General features: G+C 54.7%; 1 protein-coding gene across 1 annotated transcript in view; it reads right to left on the bottom strand.

Annotated features, from left to right (window-relative positions):
- Window positions 1-23,991, bottom strand: part of PHF2 (PHD finger protein 2) — a 47,515-nt gene that overhangs the window by 11,704 nt on the left and 11,820 nt on the right. Inside the window, exons 3-15 of the mRNA XM_023187779.1 lie at window positions 20,072-20,232; window positions 16,633-16,774; window positions 12,664-12,850; window positions 11,454-11,616; window positions 10,051-10,138; window positions 9,471-9,577; window positions 7,823-7,914; window positions 6,487-6,576; window positions 5,534-5,902; window positions 3,044-3,163; window positions 2,459-2,577; window positions 269-447; window positions 73-143 (exon numbers count right to left, since the gene is read on the bottom strand). Of these exons, the coding sequence (XP_023043547.1) occupies window positions 73-143; window positions 269-447; window positions 2,459-2,577; window positions 3,044-3,163; window positions 5,534-5,902; window positions 6,487-6,576; window positions 7,823-7,914; window positions 9,471-9,577; window positions 10,051-10,138; window positions 11,454-11,616; window positions 12,664-12,850; window positions 16,633-16,774; window positions 20,072-20,180 (1,836 nt within the window). The 5' untranslated portion in view covers window positions 20,181-20,232. The remainder of the gene's footprint in view (window positions 1-72; window positions 144-268; window positions 448-2,458; window positions 2,578-3,043; window positions 3,164-5,533; window positions 5,903-6,486; window positions 6,577-7,822; window positions 7,915-9,470; window positions 9,578-10,050; window positions 10,139-11,453; window positions 11,617-12,663; window positions 12,851-16,632; window positions 16,775-20,071; window positions 20,233-23,991) is intronic.

Here is a 23,991-nt window from a genome sequence, read left to right as displayed (position 1 = left end):
ACTCAAACCACGGCCTTGGGGACTGCCCAGAGATGGCCCCTGAGACCAAGGCGGGCCCGGAAGGCAGCTCACCTTGTACGCTGCCGAGTCCAGCTTTGGCTTCGTGACAGGCGTGGGCAGCACAGCCTTCTTATCCAACAAGACTGAAAGCACAGCAGATGGGAGTCCAGCGGGCAGCCTTGCAGGGAGCCAGCCACCCCGGGAAAACCTCTCGGGGAAGGGACAGGCCTCTCCCACACCCCTCCCCCAACACCCCCTCCCAACTCACAGGACAAGTCCCTTTTCGGGGTGTTTTTCTTCCTCCTGATGGGAAACTCGTCGATCTTGAGCTCGCCGTCATCCGACACGTACTCATACTCATCCCGCACGGGCTTGGGCTTGTCCTCCTTGAAGTTCTGCAAGGCCCCGAACACACCAGGGCTCGTCGGAGGCCTGAGAGCCTTGGAGCTAGGGCAGAAGCGAGCAGGTCAGCAGCATCCACACAGCCCCAAGGCCAGTGGACCGGTGGGACCTCCCAAGGGGTCCCCTGCCAGAGCCACGGCAGGATGGCCTCCAGGAGGCAGGTGATGTTGTCACCATTTGAATTTCCATTCAAAGAAGCCTCAGGCCCAGTTAAGATGGGAGGAGGGCAGAGGGCCCAAGCCTCTGCAGACAGGAGGCCAGGCTGGGCCCTCAGTCCCCATGGTGGGAAGCTACCTGCCCACAGGAAAGGACACCCCCCTACACACGGCCTCCTACACAATGCTGTGCCTCCCCCCGCACAACATTCAGGCACAGAGAGCCCTTCCCCAGGCAGTTTAGATGCTCAAGACAGTGACCCCCAACTGTCCCAGGGCCACTGGACAAGCTGAAGCCCTGCCTCCGGCCTGCCTGGGAATCCTGGCACATGCTGAACTGGTCTTTAACCAGAATAGGATCCAACTTTCCTGGTTTTTTCCTCCATAGCTATGTTGGAAAAATAAACTCCGGGACAGGGATACAGAATAGTGTGTAATTTGTCTCCCTGCCGGCGCGAAGGAGGACTACTTCAGAGCTTGGCCTGCAAGCAGCTCCGGCCTTTGCCTTCCCAGGGGTTTGAGGACAGGTTTCTCTCTCTATAGTAGCAGGGACAACAGGCTGAGGCAGAAAAGTCTGGAACTTCAAACAGACACAGCGCCAATTCTGAGCAAACGGAAGTGCAGACACCCGGATGGAGCGCCTGGGCGAGGCTGCTTCCAATGCTCTAAGTGAAGGGGTGGCGCGCCCCGCTGCCTTACAGGCCGGGCCACAGAACACACAAGTGTCCACAGGCTAGAGTCACACCGCTCTTTCTCATCTCCATCCTCAACTCCGTAGCACCATCACAGAGTGAACGCCATCTAATAGCTTCCCAGGAACCTAGAAGCAGAGTTTCAGACAAGGCAAGCGACATGCCCAGGGCAAGGAAGCTGGGCAGCCACAGGACCCTGCAGACCTGCCCCTTGGCTGAATGGCCTCACCTGCTGCCCTGAGCTCCCCGGCCCTCACAAGACTCCACCTGGGCACTGCCCCCTCTTTCCACCACCCAGAAAGAGGCCTTCTCCTCCCATCTCTTCAATGAGGACACTACAACCCGGCCAAATTAATCAGTGGCTGCTGCAGAAAAGTGGCCGCCCCTCCTGCTGGAACCTGTCTGACTCCAGCCAGGCGTGGGGCCTCAGCAGGTGACATGCCCCACGCACTGGGAACACACACAGGCCCAAGAGTTGCCACTGGAACCATGAGGCTCTTGAGGTTGCCACTGGGCTCACAGCCCTCAGCACCCCTTACCTCACCCCGCGGCTCATCCAGCATGACCACACCACCCAAACATACCCCCTAATCTCTGCTCAGGGCCATCTCCAGGAGGCCCTCCTGACTCCCATTTGGGTCACGTTCTCAGCACTCAGGGTCCCATGTTGGGTTCACACCAGGCCCTCCCCACTGGCTCTGAGAGCCAGGACCCTGTTCCCCATGCACGTCCTCAGCACCAGCTCACAAGAGCCACACATCTAACATTCATGGAGTCCCACAGCCTCCTCCCTGACTCGGGGCCCATCCCCCACTGCAGGCTGCATCTTCCAGTCCACCCCCCCCAGGCACGTCTGCTTCCTCACACCCACCCTGCAGGTGGAGCGTGGTGGGAGGCAGGGACGTGGCTCTGCTGGTGTCTAGGTCTGAAGAAGACGTGCCAGGAACAGGGGCTGCAGTCAGTGAGGTCAGCAGCTCAGAGGGAGAGGGGTCCCCCGAGGCGTGTCAGGCAAAGGCTGTGTGTGTATGGGGTACGCGACGTGCAGCATGTGTGGTTGCGTGTGATGCAGTGTGTGGTGTGTGTGTGTGAGATGCAGACTGCATGCATGGTGTGTATGTGGTATAAAGCAGTGTGTGTGATGTAGTATGTATGGCGTGTGTGCTGTGGGGCACGTGTAAGGTCACCCCTCCCATCCAGGCACTCACATACCTGAGGAGTTTCTTGTTGGAGAAAGAAAAAGAGAACTTGTTGTCTTTGTTCCCAGCCAGAGGTGACTTCTCTAGCTTCTGTTCCTCTTCCATCTTCAGTAAGGAGTCGGGTTTGCTGTTCTGAAAAGCAAGACCAGGGCCGTCTCTGAGCCCCACACAGAAGTGGGGGGTCAGGACCCCGACTAGTGTCAGTGGGAAGAGGCAGCTGCTGGGAACACGCCTAAGGAAAGTCACCCCTAGCTCTGGTGGCCACCCAGGCCACTGTGGGGTGCTCAGGGGCCTGCAGCCCATGGACTCAGTGCCTCGAGGCTGCCTGGCCCCCAGGGAGTGGGAATGAAAACCAGAGTGTGGACAGTGAAGGAAAACACTGTTACCAAACAGGGTGACACATCCAGCCTCTTGCATCCCAACGAACTCAGAGGAAGGCAGTCCACGGGCGGTCACACACACCTCAGACCCACATAACCACACCCCATGGTACTACCTACTCAGGACAAGCAGACACATGTCTGCACGTTCCTTCACACACACAGGGCCTCAGATTCATTCTACTCACATTCACCGAGCTGACACGTGCATGTCTCACCTTGTATTTCCACTTGGCCTCTGACTTGCTCTTGGTTTGCTCTCGAATTTCCAGCCTCTCCACATCATTCTGCATGTGAACCACGTCTTTGTTGGGCACACTCAGGACACTCTTTGTGGCCTAGAAAAAAGGGCTGCTGTGACCCAGAGGCAGACATAGAGGGCTGGTGGGGCTCCCTTGAGTCACAGATTCCCTGTCTCTGGCCCATGTGCTTGCAGTTCAAGTCTCCACCCATCTACCCATCCACGCATCCATTCACCCCACCCATCCGTCTACCCATCCATGCATCCATTCATCCACCCATCCATCCATCCATCCATCCATTCATTCATTCATTCATCCACCCACCCATTCACCATGCATTTGTTCATCCAGCTACTCATCCATCTGTTCATTCATCTGCCCACCTGTTCATCCGTTCATTCATCCCATTCATCTACCCATCCATCCACTCACCCATTTGTTCATTCATTCATCCATCCATGCACCATATATTTGTTCATCCATCCCTCCATCCATCCATTCATCCCATTCATCTACCCACCCATTCATCCATCCACTCATCCATTTATTTATCCATCTACCCATCCACTCATCCATTTGTTTATCCATCTACCCATCCACTCATCCATTCATCCATTTGTTCATTCATTCATTCATCCACCCATCCACTCAATCATCCAGCCATTCATCCATGTACCCATCCATTCATTTATCCATCCATCGGTCCATTCACCCACCTATCCATCCATCCATCTGTTCATCTATCCATGCATGTATTTGCTCACCCATTCATTCATCCATCCATCTATCCATCCATTCATTCCTCTATCTATCCATCTATTCATTCATCAATTTATTCATCCACCCACCCATTTGTTCATCCATCCATATATCCACCCATCCATCCACCCACCCATTCATCCACTCACCATTTGTTGATTCATTCATCATCCACCCATCCATCCATTCATTTATCCACCCATCCATTTGTTTGTTCATCCACCTTTCCATCCATTCATCTATCCATTCATTTATCCATCCATCCATTTTTCATTCATCTATCCATCTATTTATTCATCCATCCATCTACCCATCCATTCCATCCATTGTTCATCCATCCATCCATCCATCCATTTATTCATCAACCCATCCATCCACCCACCCCCCAACCATCCGTCCATTCTTTCATCTATCCACCCAAGGATCCATTCATCTATCCATCCATCTTATGCACTCATCCATTTACCCACTCATCCATCCATCCCTTCATTAATCCATCCATCCATCCATCCATCCATCCATCCATTCATCCATTTGTTCATCTACCCATTCATTCATCATCCATTCATCTACCTACCCATTCATTTATTTGTTCTTCCATCCATCCATCCATCCATCCATCCATCCATCCACCCATCTACCCATTCACCCATCCATCCACTCATTTATTCATTCATCAATCTACCCATCCATCAATTCATTCATGTAGCCATCTATACATTCATCTATTCATCCATTCGTTAATCCATTCAACCATCCATCCATCCATCCAGTCATTCATTGAGTCATTCATTCATTCATCCATCTGTTCATCCATTCATCCATCCATTCGTACATCTATTCATTCATTCATCCATCCAGCCATTTAGCCATCCACTCATTTGCTCATGCATTCATTCATGCTTGCCCTGTTAAACAGAACACAAAAGTGTCCCACTACACCCCTGTGATACTGGCCCTGAAGTGTCCTGGCCCCCAGGAAGTGGATAACAACCTCCTCCTGGCAGAAGCTCACACTCAATGGTGCTTGATCTCAGGGGTTTATGGTCCCTGAAGCCCAGACCTAAGATCCTCTAGTCAGAGTAGGTCTTCAGGGCTGGGCCCATCTCTCTCACTGTCCACAAGGGCTCAGACTATCAGGGCAACCCTGGTCCTGTCCTCACCCCTAAACCCCCTCCCCTCCAATGGCATTCTCCCTGTTGTTTCTGCACAGACACCTCATCTACCTTCAGGTTTTAACCTCAATGCCTTGGCCCCAGGGAGGCCCCAGGGCCTCTTTGTCCCATGGCAACTACTCATCTGGCTAGGAAACCTAAACTAGACATCCCTTCCTGGAAAACCACCATGCCTCCTCCACCAGGAGGCCCTCTTGGGTGCCACCTCTGCCACAGCAGACACACATTGTGTTGCCTTCCTCAATGAGGGCCCCTCTCCAGGCCCACTGCTCTGTGGCTTGCTGGCACAGCCTGTCCACTCTGGGGGGTCTGGACCTGGCTGCGGCAGGACTGGGTCAGGACCAGGCAGGGAAGTGCATCTTCTGGGCAAACTGAGCCCACAGCAAGAGCCCAGACCCCCACATCTTCCCAGGTGCCCCAGGGGAACAAGGACAATGGGCCCTAGCTATATCCCCCAAGCCTGGCCTGGCCCCCAAGAGATGCTATAGCACCTCTGGTGCTGAGGTGGGGAGTCAGGGTGAGGGGGGCCCACCTTGCCCTTCTTGGGCGGCTCCATCTTAGTCAGTGCCTCCTTGGTGTGGGCTTCAAGCAGGTCCAGGTTGGGGATGGTGGGCGAGGCTGACTCCCGGGACTTCTTCCCTTTCTTCTTGCCTCCATCTTTGAGCTTCAGCGTTTTGGGGGGCCTTGGGGGCTTAGGGGACTTTGGGGGCTTGGGGATTTTGGACGGCTTGGGCATCTTCACAGTTTTGGGAGTCTTTTTTTTGGACACTTTCTCCAGGAGGGATTGAGGCGGGGTGGCCTCAATGGGAGACGGGGGCTCCTCCTTCTCCCGGTCCCCGTCACACACCTCATCTGACGAAGCGACAATATTCACTTCCGGTCGGACGGCTTTGGAGGCATTCTGGGATACAGAAAGGAGAGGGTCACATGCTGCTTCTGCCAAACTGTGGCCCAGGAGGGTCCACACACCAGGACGCTGGAGACCCTCACTGCCAGCCTGGTAGGGAGCTGTCAGTCCGGAAAGGCTCAGCTACCCCACACCATCAAGTGACACACTCACACCCAACCCACGCTGTTGTGTGACACACCCGTCACATGCCATCAGTCACTGGCTGTCCCCAAGGCTCTTCTGTTCTACCCCAGCACAGCAGCTGAGGGCTCATCCAGGATCACACAAGCTGGGACTTGAGGGGCTAAGTCAGGGGCTCCTCCCACAGAGTACCCTCCCCATGGGAGATTCAGAGAGGCTGGTGCCATCTCTCAGTCCTTGCACACTCACACCGGAACACAGACCCAGCCAGAGACCTGGGACCCTGAGCCCTCACAAAGGCAGGCTCGCCCAGGAAAGTGCAGGGAGGACTGCCTGGGGCACTGGCCTTCCTGGAGCTGGCAGCTGTCTGTCAGGTTGGCCCCTGGGCCCAGAGAAAGACAGGCCAGCCCTCCCCCATCCCCAGGATCCAGCCCAGCACCTGGACATGGCCCCACCTCACTGAGCCGGATCTCTTTGGCCAGGTCTTTGATGAGCTGTGAAGGTTTGAAGTGCTCCGGGAGCTCGTCCTCATGCTCTGCCAAAGCCTGCAGGACAACCAGGCCCAGGGTCAGCACCAGACATGTCCCATGGCCCTGACATACCCCTGCATTCTTGCAGGCTGTCGCCTGACTGCTGAGCCACTCTGATCAGCATGAGGCGAGGGGCTTCCCAGCCAAACTCTGCCCCGGCAAGAGGTCTCTGCTGTGAGCCCCCATCAATAGGGGGACAAACCGAGTACCGAGAGGACAAGCTTGCCTGAGGCCACCACCAGCTGGCCATGGAGTGGACGTGGGCCCCATCCCTTCTTCCTGGTCAGAGGCCACTCCACCTGGTCACCTGGCTGAGATGAGCTGGGAGGGGCGCCCTGGACTGCCCTGGGTCTTGAGACCTGAGGGAGGTGGTGGCTGCAGGATGGCCCTGGGAGTGCACTGGCTACCTCTCCTGCGTGGCCCATCCATGAGAGAGGCAGGCTGCACACAGTATTCCCTGCAGCCTGGCCTTCCTGAAAGCTGCCTGTAAATCTCCACTGTCCTTCTCTGGCCTGGGAGAGGGTCCTCCTCTCAGGAGCGGGCATAGCGCCTCTGCACAATGACAGTCCCAGCAGGAAACACTGTCCCAGAGGGTGCCCAAGGCGGAGTCAGACCTTCCCCTCCCTTCTGTAGCCAAAACCAAGGGAAGATGCTAAGGAACACAGGAAGCGGCTTCTGTGGGGGTGCGCACATCAGGAAGAGTCACAGGGAAGGGCTGTCCAGGTCACAGAGCAAGGTGGCTGGGGCGCTGCACCCGCTATCAGGCAGCTTAGCTTCTGAGCTAATGCCAGGGCCAGCCAGGAGGAGCTGACAGGGTGTCCCCAGCACTCCCTGTCCTGGAGCCAGCCACTCCCCCAGGCCTTCCCTGCCCCCACCAGGTTCCAGGCCTTTCTGTGCTCAGTGTCATCCCACCATGAGCCATCTGTCCTCCACCCGCAGACCCACCTTCCTCCCAGAAGGCACTGGCACCTGCTCACCCTCCTCCCACCAACTTGTGACCAAGCTGTGAGCCCCTGAGGGAGGGGGCTCTGCATCTACATCTGTCCTGCCCCAGCCCTCAGGTGGCCCAATCAGTGGACAGCAGGGGTGTCTGGGGCAAAGGCATACCCTGGGCCAAGCCAGGCAGGGGAGCACCACCATCCTTCCCAGGCTAGATCTCACTGAAGCAGGACAAGTCCTGGACATTGTTGCTGGGTCTCCAGGGAGGTCCTCCCGCCTATCACTGCTCTCCTGCCCTAGGCATTTGTGACATGATTCCTACCTGCTTCTTTGTCCATGATCGGAAAGCACCATTGAGAATTTTAGCTCCTTGGACTAGATGAGGAGGCAGCTGCTTCCCAGATTTGTGAGAGCCTGGGAAGGAGACACTGGGTGAGGTGGGTGGATGCCCATTGCCCACAGGTGCCTTCGTGCCCAGCCACAGAGCCAGACCGGGGGACACCAGGTCCAGCCTTCCAGAGGTCGCCCTCCACCCACGGCCACCAGCTCAACTGCCAACAGTTCCTCTTGGAACCTGGGGGTGCCTGTCCTCCTGGTGGCCTGCCCTGTCTGAGGAAAGACTGGCCCTCCCACCATCCTCCCACCGTCTCACCCTCCCGGCCCCTAACACAGGCTGCCTGGCTCTCCTCACTCTGCCCAACACCCCAGCCCTGCCTCAGCAACGGGCTACACATGCCAGGACCCGGGCCACAGGCTGTCTCCGGGGCCCACACAAGGCATCCCCAAACACCTCTTCCCATCTCATGACACCCCTTAGCACAGTGGAGGGACCAACCACAGTTCAGCTGGGAGGCGTGCTGTGCTCCTGCTGTGGGCCTCCCTCCCTCTTCCCATTGGAGAGGGCTCCAGGGCTCCAGGGCTCCGACTCACCGGGACCATGGCAGCTCCCTGGGTCCTCTCAGTCCTGGGGGCCAACTGTACTGTCGTCCACTCAGAGAGGGAGGCCCAGGCAGAGAGGACACGGCCACAGTGGCCTAGCTGGCCAGTAGTCAGGCTGGCCCTGTGGGGTGGCTTCCCGGATGCCGCCCTGATCCCTGCCTCCCTGGCACGAGTCCCCTGAGGGCAGGCCTAGACTCCCATCTTGGGCACTTCCTTCTGCCGGAGTCAAGCTCAGGGCTCCACATTTGGGGAGCAATGGGAAAATCTTACTGAAACCTGGCCAGCCACAACTAAGGACCATTTTACCTTCTCAAACTAGGGCCAGAGTGCAAAGGGTTCTGCATAAAAGAACTCTTGGCTGCTATCAGAACCAAAAAAGAAAAACTAAGAGCAACTTCTAGGGAAGGGCACACTGAGAAAGGAAATCACACATAAATGCAAACTCTCCTGTAGGCTCCCTCATGCTGCTGGGCAGTCTGGAGGCCTGAACAGGGTGGTGGCTGCCAGGAGACACCTGCTCTCATCTCTGAGGGTATGGCCAGGCAGGACCTGGGACAGAAAGGGGCAGCCCAGGGATGCCACAGTGCATCCACAGAGGGCCAGGACCGAGTCACAAGCCTGCCTCACGGTCCAGCTGCCACGCCCCTGAGGGATCCTAAGGGGACCCAGAGCCCACTCACACCCACTCCTCAGCTGGTGACAGAGCGAGGGCTCCACCTTCCCAGTGTGGAGGGTGGAGCAGGTGTGACTAATACCTGCACCAAGGCCACGCACACTCGCCCCTCTCAACCCACAGCCCAGTGTTCGTTCTAAAACAAGGGACCGTCCAACCGGAAGGAGAGGCCCAGCCCATTCAATCCAGTCCTGCATTATACAGACAGGGAAACTGAGCCCCAGGGGGCTGAGTCCCAAAGGGCCTTGCTCAGGCCACAGGAAGGCGGCACTCACACCCAGTCAGCCCTGACCCAGGTCCGGCTGTCCCCACAGCCAAGAGCCCCGGGCTCGGACGCCCACCCTGGAGTGACCAGTACCTCTGAATGCCTCCAGCAGGTGCTTCCCCATGTACCAGCAGGCAGTTTCAAAGTTGGGAAACTGAGTCAGGCTGCCCAGTTTCAACCTCCTTTCCACTTCATATGCTCTGGAAGCCACCAAACAGCAGTTCTCAGTGCACTGACCATCAAGCAGGTGACATTGGGCGTCAATCCAGGCCCCAGACACACCAGCTCAGGCCTCCGCACTGGGCCTTGCACAGCTGCAGAGGACCAGGGGACAACTGCCCTGGTGGCTGCAGGCCTTGGGGCCCATGAGAGCTCTGTCAGTGCCCAAGAAGAAAAGGCAGCAGCCTTTTAAGCAACCCCAACCCCAACCCCACCAAGGGCAACTACAACCGTCCAGCAGCCAGGTCCCTCGGGGAGCCGGCCTGCACAACCCCAGAGCCCACCTCCTCCTTCCCTCCACATCACGAAGAGGCCCACAGAGGGTGACGGTCATGTCCAGGCCTCCCACAGGCGGGCTGTGGCAGGATTCAGCCCAAGGCGTCCAGCACCGACCCAGCTAGAGGGAGGACACTGCCCTGCGGAGCCCGAGGGCAGACAGCGCAGCAGGCACTACCTCATCTGCATCTCCACGCTCAGGCTGTGGAGGAAATGTCCCGCGAAGGCCAGGCAGTCCACAGGGGTGAGCGTGGCATAGATCCAGCCTGGGAGAGAGAGGGGAGTGGCTGGTGCCCCACCTTGCTACCATGAACGGGCTTCTCATGGCTCCAGATCAGGGAGCGGTGGAGACCAGCACAGGCCTTCCCCAGCCCAGCCCAGGATCCAGCTCCTGCCTGCCTATACCTTGGTGCCCTGTCCACCTCTGCAGCTTCACCAGCAGCCTGGGGCCTCCCTGGGAGAAGCTCTCTGGCCCTGGTCCAACCCTAGCCTCCATGGAAAGGGGTCGGGGGAGAGGCTGTCTCTGAGGCGGCACAGACTAGTCAGTCCAGCCCTGCACAGACAGAGAGACCAAGGCCCAGAGCTGAGGGGACTCACTCAGGCCACCTGAAGGGGCAGTACTCAGACAGAGAGAGGAAGCCCCAGCCTCTGTCCAGCTACCCAGCCTCCCAACCACACTCAGGAGCAGAAGACAAGCCCAGGGCAGCTGCATTGCCCCCAGAGCTGGGACTGGTCCCCAGGTTATCCTCAGAGACAGAGCCTGGGCCAGACCCTGGGAAATCAATCCACAGCTCTTTCCTAAATAGCTGTGACTGTGAGGAAGCCAACGGAGGGAGGAGGGACCCAGAGATTACAGAAGATTCTGAGGCTTATAAGTCACTAAAATATGAGGGCTTCAGTTTGATACTTATTTAAAATAAAAAAAAAAAAAACCCTATAAAACGATTTAAAAATCTGAACACCAATCGGCTATTTGATGATACTACGGAATTGCTGTTAATTATTCATTTTTCGAGGTGTGAGAACGGTATTGCAGCTATGTTACTTTAGAAGGAAAGGAAGTCCTTCAGAAACAGTGGAATATTTAAGTGAAACAGCAGGATGTCTGGGATTTGTTCTACCATCATCTAGGGGCACACAGTGGCTCATGATGGGCTTTCTCCCCCAGCATAGACTCAAAATGTCCCCTACTATTGCCTTAATTAGCGGCTAGCGCCCTCCTCCCTCGCTGGCTCTGACGCCGTGGCTGCTGTCCCCGCACAAGGCTCTCTGAGCTGGGTCTCCAGCCGTGGGCTCGGTCACAGTGAGCCCAGCCAGGCTGTGAAGGCGGCTGACTGGCTGTGCAGCTCCAAGGTGGCCTCGGTGGTGAGGAGTGCTCATGCTGACCAGACAAAACAAGCCCCGTGGCTGGCCCCTCTGCAGGGACTGGGCTGGGGTGGCAGTAAGCTCCGGACAAGGGAGCAGGCACACCAGGGACGCTGAGAGACCCCGTGGTGGGGACACGGCCCAAGGGACAGGGCAGTAAGCTTGATGAGGCCCGGCAATCCCTAGGACACAGTCCCCAAAGCTGCCCGCACTCACCTGACGGGATGAAGAGGGTCTGACCCTGCTTGACGATGCACTTGTAGCATTTGTCGACCTGGTCGGCAAAGAACATCTCGCTGTGGTTAGAGGCAGACCGCCAGCGCTCATACAGGGAGATGTTGGCCGAGGCCGGCCTGATGAGATAGAAGGTCTTCTCCCCCTGCCAAGAGAGGCTGTTGGCAGAGCCGCCCACGCCGGGATGCGGGGGTAGGGGTGCAAGTGACAGGTCCTAAAGTGAAAAGTACCCTGCCCAGGTCCACGACTCCTGCCTGCAACACTGAGGGCACCGGTGCTTTGCAGTTCAGAAGTGTGGGTGTTAGGAAGGTTCTGGGTATCTGGGCCCCCAGCACAGTCAAGAGCTAAAGCCCATAATCCCACAGTACATTGTTTTGAGGCACTACAAATGCTGTGGGTGCCCAGGCTGCAAATAAAGCTGTAACTGGGTAACAAAAGCATTCCAGGTAGCTCCACTCTTGAGAGCCACTTGGATCCCACGCTGGGTCAAATAATGCCATTGTGTCCCAGGCAGTCTTACAGCAAGCCCCAGGAGGGGTTCTGCACCGGGAGCAGCGAGACCCCTGTCCTACTGCAATGGGACCAAGGCAGGTTCCGAGGACGCCCCAGTGACTTGCTCAAGGCCTCCCAGAGGTGGGACGAGCACGCGCACCCGCCCAGCCCCAGGTCCAGCTCCAGTTGGTCTGCAGAAGGTCAGTTAGCAACTGGGGGAGCCCACAGCTTAGGGTTTCCTTTGTTCCTGTTGCTATTTATGTCTCATTTTTCTTCTGGCTTCCCTCTCTCAGCCTTGATGATGAAGCACCTAGCCTTCCCTGCCCACTCAGATGCCCCCATCCTGCCCACTGGCTCCTGTGCGGGGCCCTGGCTATGGCTGGCCCCTCTTCCAGGATGTCTTTGCAACACCCCCCTTTCTCCTCTAAGTGCACGGTCACCCAGCGGCCTCACCCAATTGTTAACAAGCCTGAATCCCATTAGAACAAGGAGACACTCATGCGATTCTCTGGTCCCACATGCACCCCTGCCCCTCCACCCACAGACATCTCCAGAGGCCTCCTGTCCCAGGGATGGACGGTCCAGGGCCCTCTGGGGAGTGGCATCCTGGCCACAGTCAGGACTTGTGGGGACTGCAGACAATCTTGCAGATGGGTCATGGCCATGGCAAGGCTGAGGTGCCCCGAGGGGCATGGCTCACCTTGAGCACGTGGTACCAGGCGGAGGCGCCCCCAGAGTCGATGTGGAAGTCAGTGTAGCTGTCCTTCACGCAGATCAGGCAGTACTTAGTCACTTTGGGCTTGGCCAGCAATGCATCATCTGGCCAGTAGTTTTCTACCCAGGACAGTTTCTTCACAATGTCAGGTGGCTCCACGAAGCTGGACATTCTGGGGGTGGGAGAGGAAGGTGGTGAGGGAACCTGGGACTCCCTTTTTGATGTCCCCTGGAGAGGGAAACAGGCTCTGTGAGGCACGTCCCACACTCGCTCACCACCTGCAGGTCATGTGTCACAGCTCCCATTTCACAGAGAGGCAAACAGTATCACAGAGGGCGGAACAAGCCCAGGCACTGGCTGTGGCCCTGGCAGGAGACTGGGTCTGATGCTGGCCTCCACCCTCAGAAGACGATGAGAAGGCCCCAAAAGAGGGAAGCTTCTTTCTTGGGAACTGGAAAGCAAGTCTTTCCAGACTGGCCACATGCACGTGGCTGTGGTGAACTGGGCTGGAGCGTAGACATCATTTCTCACACTCAGCCCAGATGCCTCTGGCGTCACCTGGGTAACAGCCACTGCTCTCCAGGGCTGACAACAGGGTGCCCACGAACCCTGGCCATGTCAGGTCACTGTCAAATCCAGCCAACTCATATCCAGGGAAGATAGGGAGATGCAGAGGCACTCTTCGATTCACTGAAATGTCACTGTCCTGGATAAAATGCGTTACATTTCATCAAAAACGTCAAATTAGCCTGGGCCCGGTGGGTCACGTCTGTAATCTGAGCACTTTGGGAGGCAGAGGTGGGCGGACCACGAAGTCAGGTGTTCGAGACCAGCCTGGCCAACATGGCGAGACACGACACTGTCTCTACTAAAAATACAAAAACTAGCTGGGCATGTTGCTGTGCCTGTAATCCCAGCTACTTGGGAGGCTGAGGCAGGAGAATTGCTTAAAGCCAGGAGGCAGAGGTTACAGTGAGCTGAGATCACCCCACTGCCCTCCAGCCTACACAACAGAGCGAGACTCCGTCTCCAAAAAAAAGAAAAAAAAAGTCAAGCTCAACAGCACCTGTGTAGTGACATTTCAGCTGCCACTAAGAACCAGATCTGGGAGGTCTTGCCTCCAGGAAGAAGGGTCTGTCATGTCTCTGTCAGCCCATCTGCAAGTGCTGCTGTCTCTACCCAAAGGCGACACCAACCTAGACAAGCTGTCCCTGGACAAGACTGTCACAAATCACAAGCAGAGTCCCGCCACCCCAATCCTACCAGCTTCAGTCACAGACCTCACCTTCAAATCTCCAGCACGTTCCAAACTAGCACCCTTCTCCATTCCCCATGAGTCCTCATCGCCCCCATTCACACCCACTGCCAACCTCTGAAACCTCCGCAGTCTGGGCACACTGCTGCGCACAGGAGAGGGTTCCCTGCCACTAGGGCCCTCATGACCCATCTCCAGCCATGTCCTTCAAACACCACACACCACAGGGGCCAGGCTGTCCCTGCCTCCCACCACACCCTCAAACATCCTTCTTCCCCTTGCTTGGCCTGTTTAGGGCAGGCCACACCTTCCCCTGAGTTGGCGGGGGTTGGTCCTCGAAGCCCCCATGGACACGCAAGGCACCATGAGCACAGTCCAGATGTGATGTGTGTCTGAATTACCAGCAGTGGGCACATCACCCTAGACCTGCCACACAGCAGGCATCTCTCTGGTCTGGGGGTACATTGGTCACTGTGGGCCCCCTGAGGCAGCAGGCCCCAAGAGCTACCCCAGACAGCACATAGGGTCAGGCCTGACCTTACCTGCTTGACCAACATCCTTGGGGACAGACTTAACGATGAAGCAGAGCCCACTCCATGGCCCCCACCCAAGCCCATGTGAAGGCTCTGGTAGGTAAGTGCCCAACAAAAGTTGCAAACAACCCCCTAATGGTCCACGGACTGGGCCTGTGGAAACAGGAGGCAAAGGGATGGCCCTGAAAGGCCCAACAGAAAACCACGTGCCAAAGTACCATCTCTCTCTAGCTCTATAACCCAGACATCTCTCTGTGAGAACCCCTCAACCCAGGAAGGGCAGTAAATTAAGTTGATGGAAACACGACTCAGTTATGTTGTTTGGTACCAAAGCAATACATACCACTTTCTCTGATACCATAACCCACTCCAGTTCCCTTTTTGCCTTTGCTGTTAGGAAGCTCAAACCAAACTGAAAGCTCATTACTTTTTTTTTTTTTTTTTAATAAACACAGGATCCTGCTTTGTTGCCCAGGCTGGTTGCAAACTCCTGGCCTCAAGTGACTCTCCTGCCTCAGCCTCCCAGAGTCCTGGGATTACAGGCATGAGCCACCACGCACAGCCATATTACCTTTTTGTGACTCTTGGCATAGTTTTGTATTCTCTTTCTTGGTGTGGTTTTAGATAATACTTATGTTTCTCCCTACCTGCCCCTTTGCACATGTTATGTGCTTTCAGGAAACAGGCATGATGGAAATGATGAGGACTGAAGCCATCCTTAGCCACCCATGCCTTACAGTGACTGAGTGTTCTGGATCGTTCCCAGGGGCCAGCAGGAGGGCAGAAACGATGTGATGGAGAGGGGGTGAGGGGTAGATCCAGGGCAGGCACCGACCACACCCAAGCCGGCAGCCCGTGGGGAGAACAAGGTCAGAGCCACAAAGTGCAGGGCCAGCAGCTCTGCCACCAGGAAGCCAGGCTAGTGTAGGTCAGCCCTGACAGAGGATGCCCCAGCCAGTGACTGCAGGGCTGACGACGACTAGCGCCAGGAACTCAGGGGGACCAGGCCAACCAAGGCACATCTGTGTGGGGCCCGCCTTGCCTGGAAAGCAGGGAGGTGGGTCACAGAAGCCGCCCCTGCAGGATCTCATGTGTGAGCGTAGGCGTCTACACGGGTGTGTGCAGGTGTGGGTAACTGTGCCAGGGATGCAGGTGTTAGGAGTGTGAGTGTGCCAGTGAGTCAGTATCTCAGTGCATCAAGGAAGTGCCTGTCATAAGCGTGTCATGAGTCTATGTACTGTGTTTGTGTCAGTGTCTATCAGGAGTGTGTCTGTGAACGTCCATGAGTGTGTCTCACACGTCCATGTCATGTGAGCGGCGTGCCGGTGTGTTGTGAGTATGTCAGAAGCGTGTCGGCGAATGTGTCCATGTGTGAGTGCACACTGTGTTGGTGAGTGCTGAGTGTGTGTCACGTGTGTCCATGTGTCCGCTAGTGTGTCGTGTCTATGAATGTGTCATGAGTACGTCCATGAGTGTTGATGTGTTGTGTCACGAGTGTGTTGGCGAGTGTGTCCATTAGTGTGAGTGCACCACGCATCGCTGTCTGCGAGTAGGTATGAGGTATCATGACTGTGGGCGCATGACATATCTACGGGTGAGCATGTCATGAGTATGTCCACGAGCGAATGTGAGGGTCAGAGTGTCATGAATGTCTCATGCATTGGAGTGTCCATGAGTCATGTGACATGTCCATGAGTCATGAGTGTGTCCACGAGTGGGCGTCATGAGTACTGGTGTGTCCATGAATAAGCGTTGAATGTTGCGTGTCCAGAAGTGGGTGTGTCATAGGTCTCAATGTGTCATGAGTGTGTGCATTCTGGAAAAAAACTACACACCGTTACCAATGGTTCTCTCTGAGGAGTGGGATGGGCAGGGCCAAGACCAGAGGATGCTTTGCCTTTCTGCTCCTTTTTTTTGTTTGAATTGTTCTCAATGTGTCACCTTCATACTTTAAAAAGAGAAACAGTCAGTTGTGGGCCAGCCTTAAAGAAAAAAAAAAAAAAGAGGAAAAAATGAAAAAATTTAGAGAGAGAGGAAAAATCAGTGTGTGCTGTGTGCAGTATTCCAACTCTGAGACCTTCGCCCTGTGCTTCTCACCAAGGACGGCACAGCGCCCCTGCCCCTGCCCCAACCCCAGCCCCCACACCCCCAGGTGGCAGCACTCACCGGGTGTCGGAGAACTCGAGGTTGGTGACGTTGAGGACCCGTTTGCGGTTGGTGCTGTAATAATAGTCCACAAACTCCTTCAGCTTCATCTTGCAGTCCTTCTGCTTGGTGACATCTGTCACATCCACACTCCGCTCCGGCCCTGGGGAGGTGGCGGGAGGAGCTTGAGCACCCTGGGAAGGTGGCACAGCCTCCCTGAGGCCAGGATGTGTGGAGTGGACACACAGCCTTGGCTGCCTCACACACAGCAGGAGTTGCCAGGGGCTGGGTGCAGAGGCTCTAGGTGCCAACGTCCAGCTTCACCTGCCTGCTTTTCCCCTGGCTCAACAAAGTACCCTGACCACTCTTCCTCTGACCTGGTGATGCTTCGAGGCAGCCAGGTCACAGGCCTCAGCGAGGGTGGCCAGATTAACAAATAAAAACATAGGACGTCTGGCCTGCCTGAATTTCAGACGAACAGCAAATACATTTTAGTGTATGTTCCAGGTAATTCATGAGACATACCTACATTTTAAAAATTAAGCTATCAAAACCCCTGCACTTCTAGGGCACCTATTCATTACTCTGAGAATTGGCAAACTGATAAATAAAGGGAACAGGCTTTTCTGTAGTTGACAAAGAAAAGTTCAGGATAACCAGATGAGCTGAGAGGAAAATTTCTTTACAAAAGACTCATGACTGATAGCAGGAGAAGGAAGGACAGAATTGCCAGTCGCCCTTTGCAATAGTTCTCTATGGCTCCTCTGACCACAAACTGCAAGGCCGTGGGATTAGTGTGGACAGATGAGGTGGGTGCCGGGGCCACTGGCCTTGTCTGCATCACTGCAAGAGTGTGGTCAGGCACGATAGGCCTCCCCACGGATGGAAGCACACCCACTCAGAGGGAGTCCTGCCAAAAACCTGAAGGCAAGTCAAGCGAGCCTCTAGCCACGAGTTTATAGGAAACACCTGGGACAGAGGGACCTGCTTAGTGATACCACTGGGGACGCTGGCAACCGAATCCTGGATGTGGGACATTCTGCAGGACCAACATGGCCTTTTCTCCAACAAACTAACAGGATAAAACGAAATGGGGCTGTCAGAATAAAAGAGACTTCAGGGATATAAAAACCAAATGCAATGTGAGGGTCTCATTTGGATTCCACAGCCAAATGTAAAAAGGCACTTTTGAGGCAACTGGGAAGAATTAAACTGGGTCTTACATGCACCAAGGAATTACTGTTAATATTATCGAGTGTGATGATGGAATTGTGATTATATATTTTTTAAATTGTCTGCTAGAGCTATGTACTAGAATTTGTATGGGTAAAATGATGTATGTAAAAAGAATTTTTCTTTCTTCTTTTTTTTGAGATGGAATCTCATTCTGTCTCCCAGGCTGGAGTGCAGTGGCACAATCTTGGCTCACTGCAACCTCCACCTCCCAGATTCAAGTGATTATTCTGTCTCAGCCTTCTGAGGAGCCGGGACTACCAGTGCCACCATCAAACCCAGCTAATTTCTGTATTTTTAGTGGAGACGGGGTTTTGCCATGTTGGCCAGGCTGGTCTCGAACTCCTGGCCTCAAGAAATCCACCCACCTCTGCCTCCTAAAGTGCTGGGATTACAGGCGTGAGCTACCATGCATGATCAGAATTCCTTTTAAAATACTACAAGAGAACAAAAAAGTAGGGAGACAGAAAATCAGCCGAAAGCTGGTGGTTTTTGTTTCCGGTGCTGGGTGCATAAGGGTTTACTGTTTCTCTAATTTTGTGCGTGTTTAAAAAGTTCCATCATAAAAAAAAAAAATCAAGAGGAAAACGAAAGACACAGAAGCAATACAAACTACGAACCATCTCCTCCCTGCTTTTTCAGGGACAGCTGTGAAGGGAACAGGGCCAGGGGACAAACCAGGCCCCACCCGCATGATTAGGTGAGTCCAGGGTCTTGGTGGCAGGGCAGGACCCACCTCTCAGAGCTGTGGAAGGGAGGAAATTAGCTCTTACATGGGAAGAGCTTAGAAAAGTGCCTGGCACTGGGCAGGCCCTCACTATGTATTAGATGTTATCCTGCATGCACCACGCCAGGGTCTGGGAAGGGGAGAAACAGCACTGGCCTGGCCAGCATGAACATGACAGTGGGGGTACTCAAGGCCGCCTGACCAGCATTGTGCAGCAAGACAGAAACAGCCCACCAGATGGCCATGGCCCCCTCTCAGGCAAACCTGTGGGAAAGCCGAGCACAGGAGAGACCAGGGGCTGGATCCCGGCTCAGGGCAGGATCAGCCACAGAGCTAGTGCCACGGCTCCAACTATGTCCAGCCTGCCCTCCTCCTCAGTAAGAACCCCACAGAATCAGCCCCTCTGCGTGGACACCCAACACCCTCACCCCAGGTCCTGGGATGAGCACTTTCTAGCCCCTCTTCCTGAGACGTCTGACAGCTACCACGGTGCTCGCTCTTCCTCCTCACCACGAGTTTGGGAGCCCAGTCTCGGTAGCCCCAGGGTGGCCATGTGACTCTAAAGAAAACCCAGGGCCCTAGCCCCTGCTGAAATGGAACTTGATGGCCTCCTGGTGGGTGCCCCTATGTGCCCACAGGCTTGTAAAGGTGACCTCATTTCACCTCCAGCACACACCCCATGAGGGGTGCACAGAGGAAGAGAGTGAGGCTCAGAGCAGTGGGGCCAGTCGTCTCGGGGCCCCAGCACTGAGAGGCCGGTGTGCCTGCCTGCCCATCTTCTGTCCTGGGCATTTGCCCGTTCAGGGTTGTTCCTCCCCAGGCCAGCCATCCAAGCATCCCCCATGAGCACCTTGAGGCCCTGCAACCATGTGGGCCTCCATGCTTGGCCGTGGGGCCGCTGACCTGTCAGGGACACTGCTAGGTGTGCCGGCCTCTCCCTGCCGCTGCCTCTTGAACGGCACCCCCACAGGTGCCTCCTCTACCCACAAGTGCCCACCTGAGCCCAGTAGCTCTGGAGGGGACATGAAATGGGCGCTGCTGATGGCAATGGCACTGGCTGGAACCCAGATGGAATCCAGAGGAGGAGAGTCTGGTGCCATGGGGGCAGGTCACGGTGCAGATGAGGAGGGCCAGGCCCCTAATCAGGCAGCCAGGATGGGGACATGGGCCCGCACCACCAGGGCCTCCCAGGCATGGCAGTGTCAAGTAGCACCCACAGTAATGCAATTCATAGCTGCCAGAATCAAAGGGTCTCCCAGACCAGCCCCCACTTTGCAGTCAGAGTATCTGGGAGGGCAAGGGATCTGCCAGGTCATTTGTCATCTCAGTGGGACGCAGGGTCTAAGAGTACCGGGAACAGAGTACAGTGAGCCTTGAGGCTCCCCTGCTCACGGCACACATGGGACACAGCCAGGGCGCGGGGAAACAGCATGCACAGTGGTGGGTGCCCCAGCACTCCCAGCTCCAGTCCCAGAGCACTGTGAAGGGGACAGCACTTACCCACGTAGTTCTCGACGTCGCTGACATAGAACGTGGGGGCCGGGACAGCCAGACCCAGCCCATCTTTCTTAGGGACAAGGATGGGCTCGGTGAAGCCGTGCTCCTCCATGTAGCCCAGCGTAAGCTGACTGCCTGGCACACGGGCCACCACGTCTTCAGCACTGCAGAGAAGCACAGGTCAGAGGCCACATCGGGCCTGAGGCCTCCTGTACCAGGACAGGTGTGGACAGGGCCTCAGCACTGGAGAGGCAAGCCTGGGTCTGGCCACCCACCTCCCACAGCCACAGGAGGAGGCCTGGCCATGATGTCACACGTGGGACCATAGGGCAGCCAGGGCAGATGACTCCGGAACCCCACTGTTTGGGGGAACAGGGACATGAGGTCTCACACATGTCAGATGGAAATGTCGAGAGGTGACAAGGGCCTGTCCTTCCCAACAAGACAGAGAGGCAAGAGGTGCCTGGGCCTAAGCAAGGTCGCTCCCCCACCACCAGCACCCAGGCTGACCCATAGGTGAGGACGGGGGCAGCTCCTCCACTGCACCCCTTCCCAGCTAGGTGCTTCTCCCCGGCAGGGTCACCAAATCACAGCTCAGGAACAAAAGCCACTAAGACGGCTCTGATGTTGGGAAGGCCTTGGACAAAGCCACAGAGACAGCACGGGGTGAAAACTAGGTCTCCTGTCTCTCTCGCCCTGCCTAGCCTGTCCCCACACTCCTGCCCCAGAGGAAGCAGCAGAGGTGCAGGGCTGGGAGGAGGCCCCTGGCTGGCAAGGATGAACGGCATGTGCGGTGTCAGCCCCAAGGACCCAGGCGAGAGCATCCAGTCCTGGCCTGCTCCCTACTGGACATGGCCACCACCACAGGGCCAGAGGCAGATGAGAGGGGCCCACAGGCAAACAGGACAAATGACCTTGGCAGAGCATTGACACACCCTAGGAATCTTCCCAGGGACATGAGGCCCAGGGGGAGTATGGTCTGCCCAGGGTCATATAGCTGGACCCAGAGCTCTCAGCCCCACTCCATGCCCCAGGCTGCCTCCTGCTCCCTGAGAGGCCCCTGGGCAGCTGTGGTCCACAGGGCCTGCTAGAACAGCCTCTTTTTGGTGACCCTGGGGACATGCTTCTATGGGATGGGCACAGCTGTGAGCAGCACTGGGGAGGAGGACAGCAGAGAACAGGGGCAAGAGCACCCAGCAAGGCAGGGCCAAGGGGAGGAGTGCACCACCCAAGGTCTCTGGCGCGGACAGACGGCAGCAGGCGTGGGAATGACAGGAGCCACAGCTGGAGGGCTCCCACTGCACACCAGAAGCACTGGGAACCGCAAGAATTCTTTGCACACCAAGAGCACTGGGAGTCACCAGAATTCTTTTTTTGTTTTTTGGAGACGGAGTTTCATTCTTGCTGCCCAGGCTGGAGTGCAATGGCGCGATCTTGGCTCACCGCAACCTCTGCCTCCTAGGTTTTAAGCAATTCTCCTGCCTCAGCCTCCTGAGTAGCTGGAATTACAGGCATGTGCCACCACGCCTGGCTAATTTTGTATTTTTAGTAGAGACGGGGTTTCACCATGTTGGTCAGGTTGGTCTCGAACTCCTGACCTCAGGTGATCCACCCATCTCGGCCACCCAAAGTGCTGGGATTACAGGCGTGAGCCACCGCGCCCAGCCAAGCCCCTGGAATTCTAAGTAGGGCAGCGGTGTAGTCTGCGGGTTGTCCATGGCTGTGTGGACAGTGGCCTACAGCAGGGCAGAGTGGGGGTACAGAGCATCAGGAGGCTCAGGGCACCATGCCTAGACTAAGGGACAGGGAAAGGGCCAAGGGGGTTCAGGAGATCAATAAGTCTGGTGATAGCTCAGAAAGTGGGAGGGAACAGGAAGAGGCAAATACCGACAGCCAGGAGACTGCTGTGAGCAGAGGGGCAGAGGCGAGGCCATTTACAGAGGGCCCATGGTAGAGGGGCAGGAGCAGGGGACAGGGATAGACCAAGAGCTGATCTGGGGACACATGTGGTCTAAGGTACATGTCGGATTGTCCAGGGACGTGCCAGTTGGGTGGACAGGCCACAAGCTCAGAAGAGCTAAAGAGTTTGTGGAGCCGAGTCCCCAGAAATGCCTCAAGGAAAGCAGTTACCAGGAGAGGAAGCAGGCAGGTGGGAGGAAACCCATTCTCAACAAAGGACAGGACTTCAAGGATCGAGAGGGCTGCAGTGCCTAATTTTGCCAAGAGGGCAATTAAGATCAGAACTGAAGAGTGTCCGTTGGCTTTGACCACATGGGAATAGCGTTAAAGATAAACCAGAGGGTACTGGACGGTGAGGAAGAAGAAAGAATGTGTACAGGCAACCATGTGAGAAACTCGAGGTATACAAACCATGCAAATGAAGCTCTGAAAGCAACAGGGAAGGCCTGCCATCCACCTGGGCCACAGGCAGAAAATTACCCTTGATGAATCCCAAGGCCAAGATCCTGTCTAACAGTGAGAGTTCCAAACTCGCACTAAACCCATCGGTTGGGAATCCCAAACTGGATCTGGAACTAATCTGTGAAAACCATAAGACCTTAGCAAAAGGCAAACACAAACCATCTTGTAGGTGGACAGCAGCCAAGGACATACTAGTCCCAATGGAATGTGACCCCTCTGAAGCACCATGCCCCACAGAAGGAAGTGAACCACCAAGAGGGTCAGTCAATAGACACACCAGTCAAAAGAGATCACCAGAACTGAGGATAACAGAACAACTGAAAAGAGATTTGAAGATAAATATATTGGAACACATTCAGAAGGAAAACAAGAGGATGCGGCAAGGCACAGGGATGTATTAAAAAAGAAAAAAGACCCGGCAACATTGAAAAGGAAATTTATAGAAATTTTAGAAATAAAAAATATGATGATCAAAATTTTTTAAACTCAATGGATGCACTATACAGTAGATGGCTGAAAAAATAGTAAACTTGAAGAAAATTTTTTAAATGATATAGAGAATACAGAAGAAATGCTACTAAAGAGAAAACAGTATTTTTCAGAAGTGACATGTGACTCTCCAAATTAAAGGGGCTTACTGAGTTCTAAGCAGAATAAACAAAAACAAATGAACATCTAGGGGCAGTACCATACACTCATGTACTGAGTACATCAAACAATATAAAGAAACAGCAACTAGACTAAGAACAGACATCTCATTAGCAACAGATATCAAAAGACAATAAAATACCTTTCAAAGAATTAAAGAAAAATAGCTTTCACTCTAGAACTTTAGATCCATTTTAGAATATTAGAATCATGTAAGAAAAAAGACAGTCATTGTCAGACAAGACAGTATATTTTTCATAAGCCTTTGCTGAAAGAACTAAAAGATATAATTCTATAAGAAGGAAATCAAACCTAGAAGAAAGGTGTGGGATTCCAGAAACAACGGAAAACTCATCTACAGATTCCACACAATCCCTATCAAAATCCCAACTGACTTCTTTGCAGAAACTGACAAACTAAACTTGGAATGCTGAATAAAAATGCAAAGCACTCAGATGACCAAAACAGATTTTTAAAAGAACAATAATGTTGGAAGACCCTTCCCAACCTCAAAATTCAATACGAAGCTCCTACAGTCAAGACTATGGTACTGTGCTAAGAAAAGATACACAGAGCAATGGAATACACTTGAGTGCCCGGAAATAAATCCTTACACCCACAATCAACTGCTTTCCAATGAGAATGCCAAGACAGTTCAATGGGGAGAGGCCAGTCTTTTCAATAAATGTTGCTAGGAAAAATTGATATCCACATGCAAAAGAATAAAGTTCTTCCTACCTCACACGGTATACAAAAATTCAATCAAAATGAGTCAAAGACCTAAATATAAAAGCTTAAACTATAAAATTCACAGAAGAAAACAAAGGCATAAATCTTCAAGATCTTGGATTAGG

The sequence above is a fragment of the Piliocolobus tephrosceles genome, chromosome 14 (assembly GCF_002776525.5).
Source record: "Piliocolobus tephrosceles isolate RC106 chromosome 14, ASM277652v3, whole genome shotgun sequence".
NCBI lineage: Eukaryota > Metazoa > Chordata > Mammalia > Primates > Cercopithecidae > Piliocolobus > Piliocolobus tephrosceles.
Note: the sequence above shows the minus strand (reverse complement) of the source record. Positions and strands in the feature narration are given on the sequence as shown.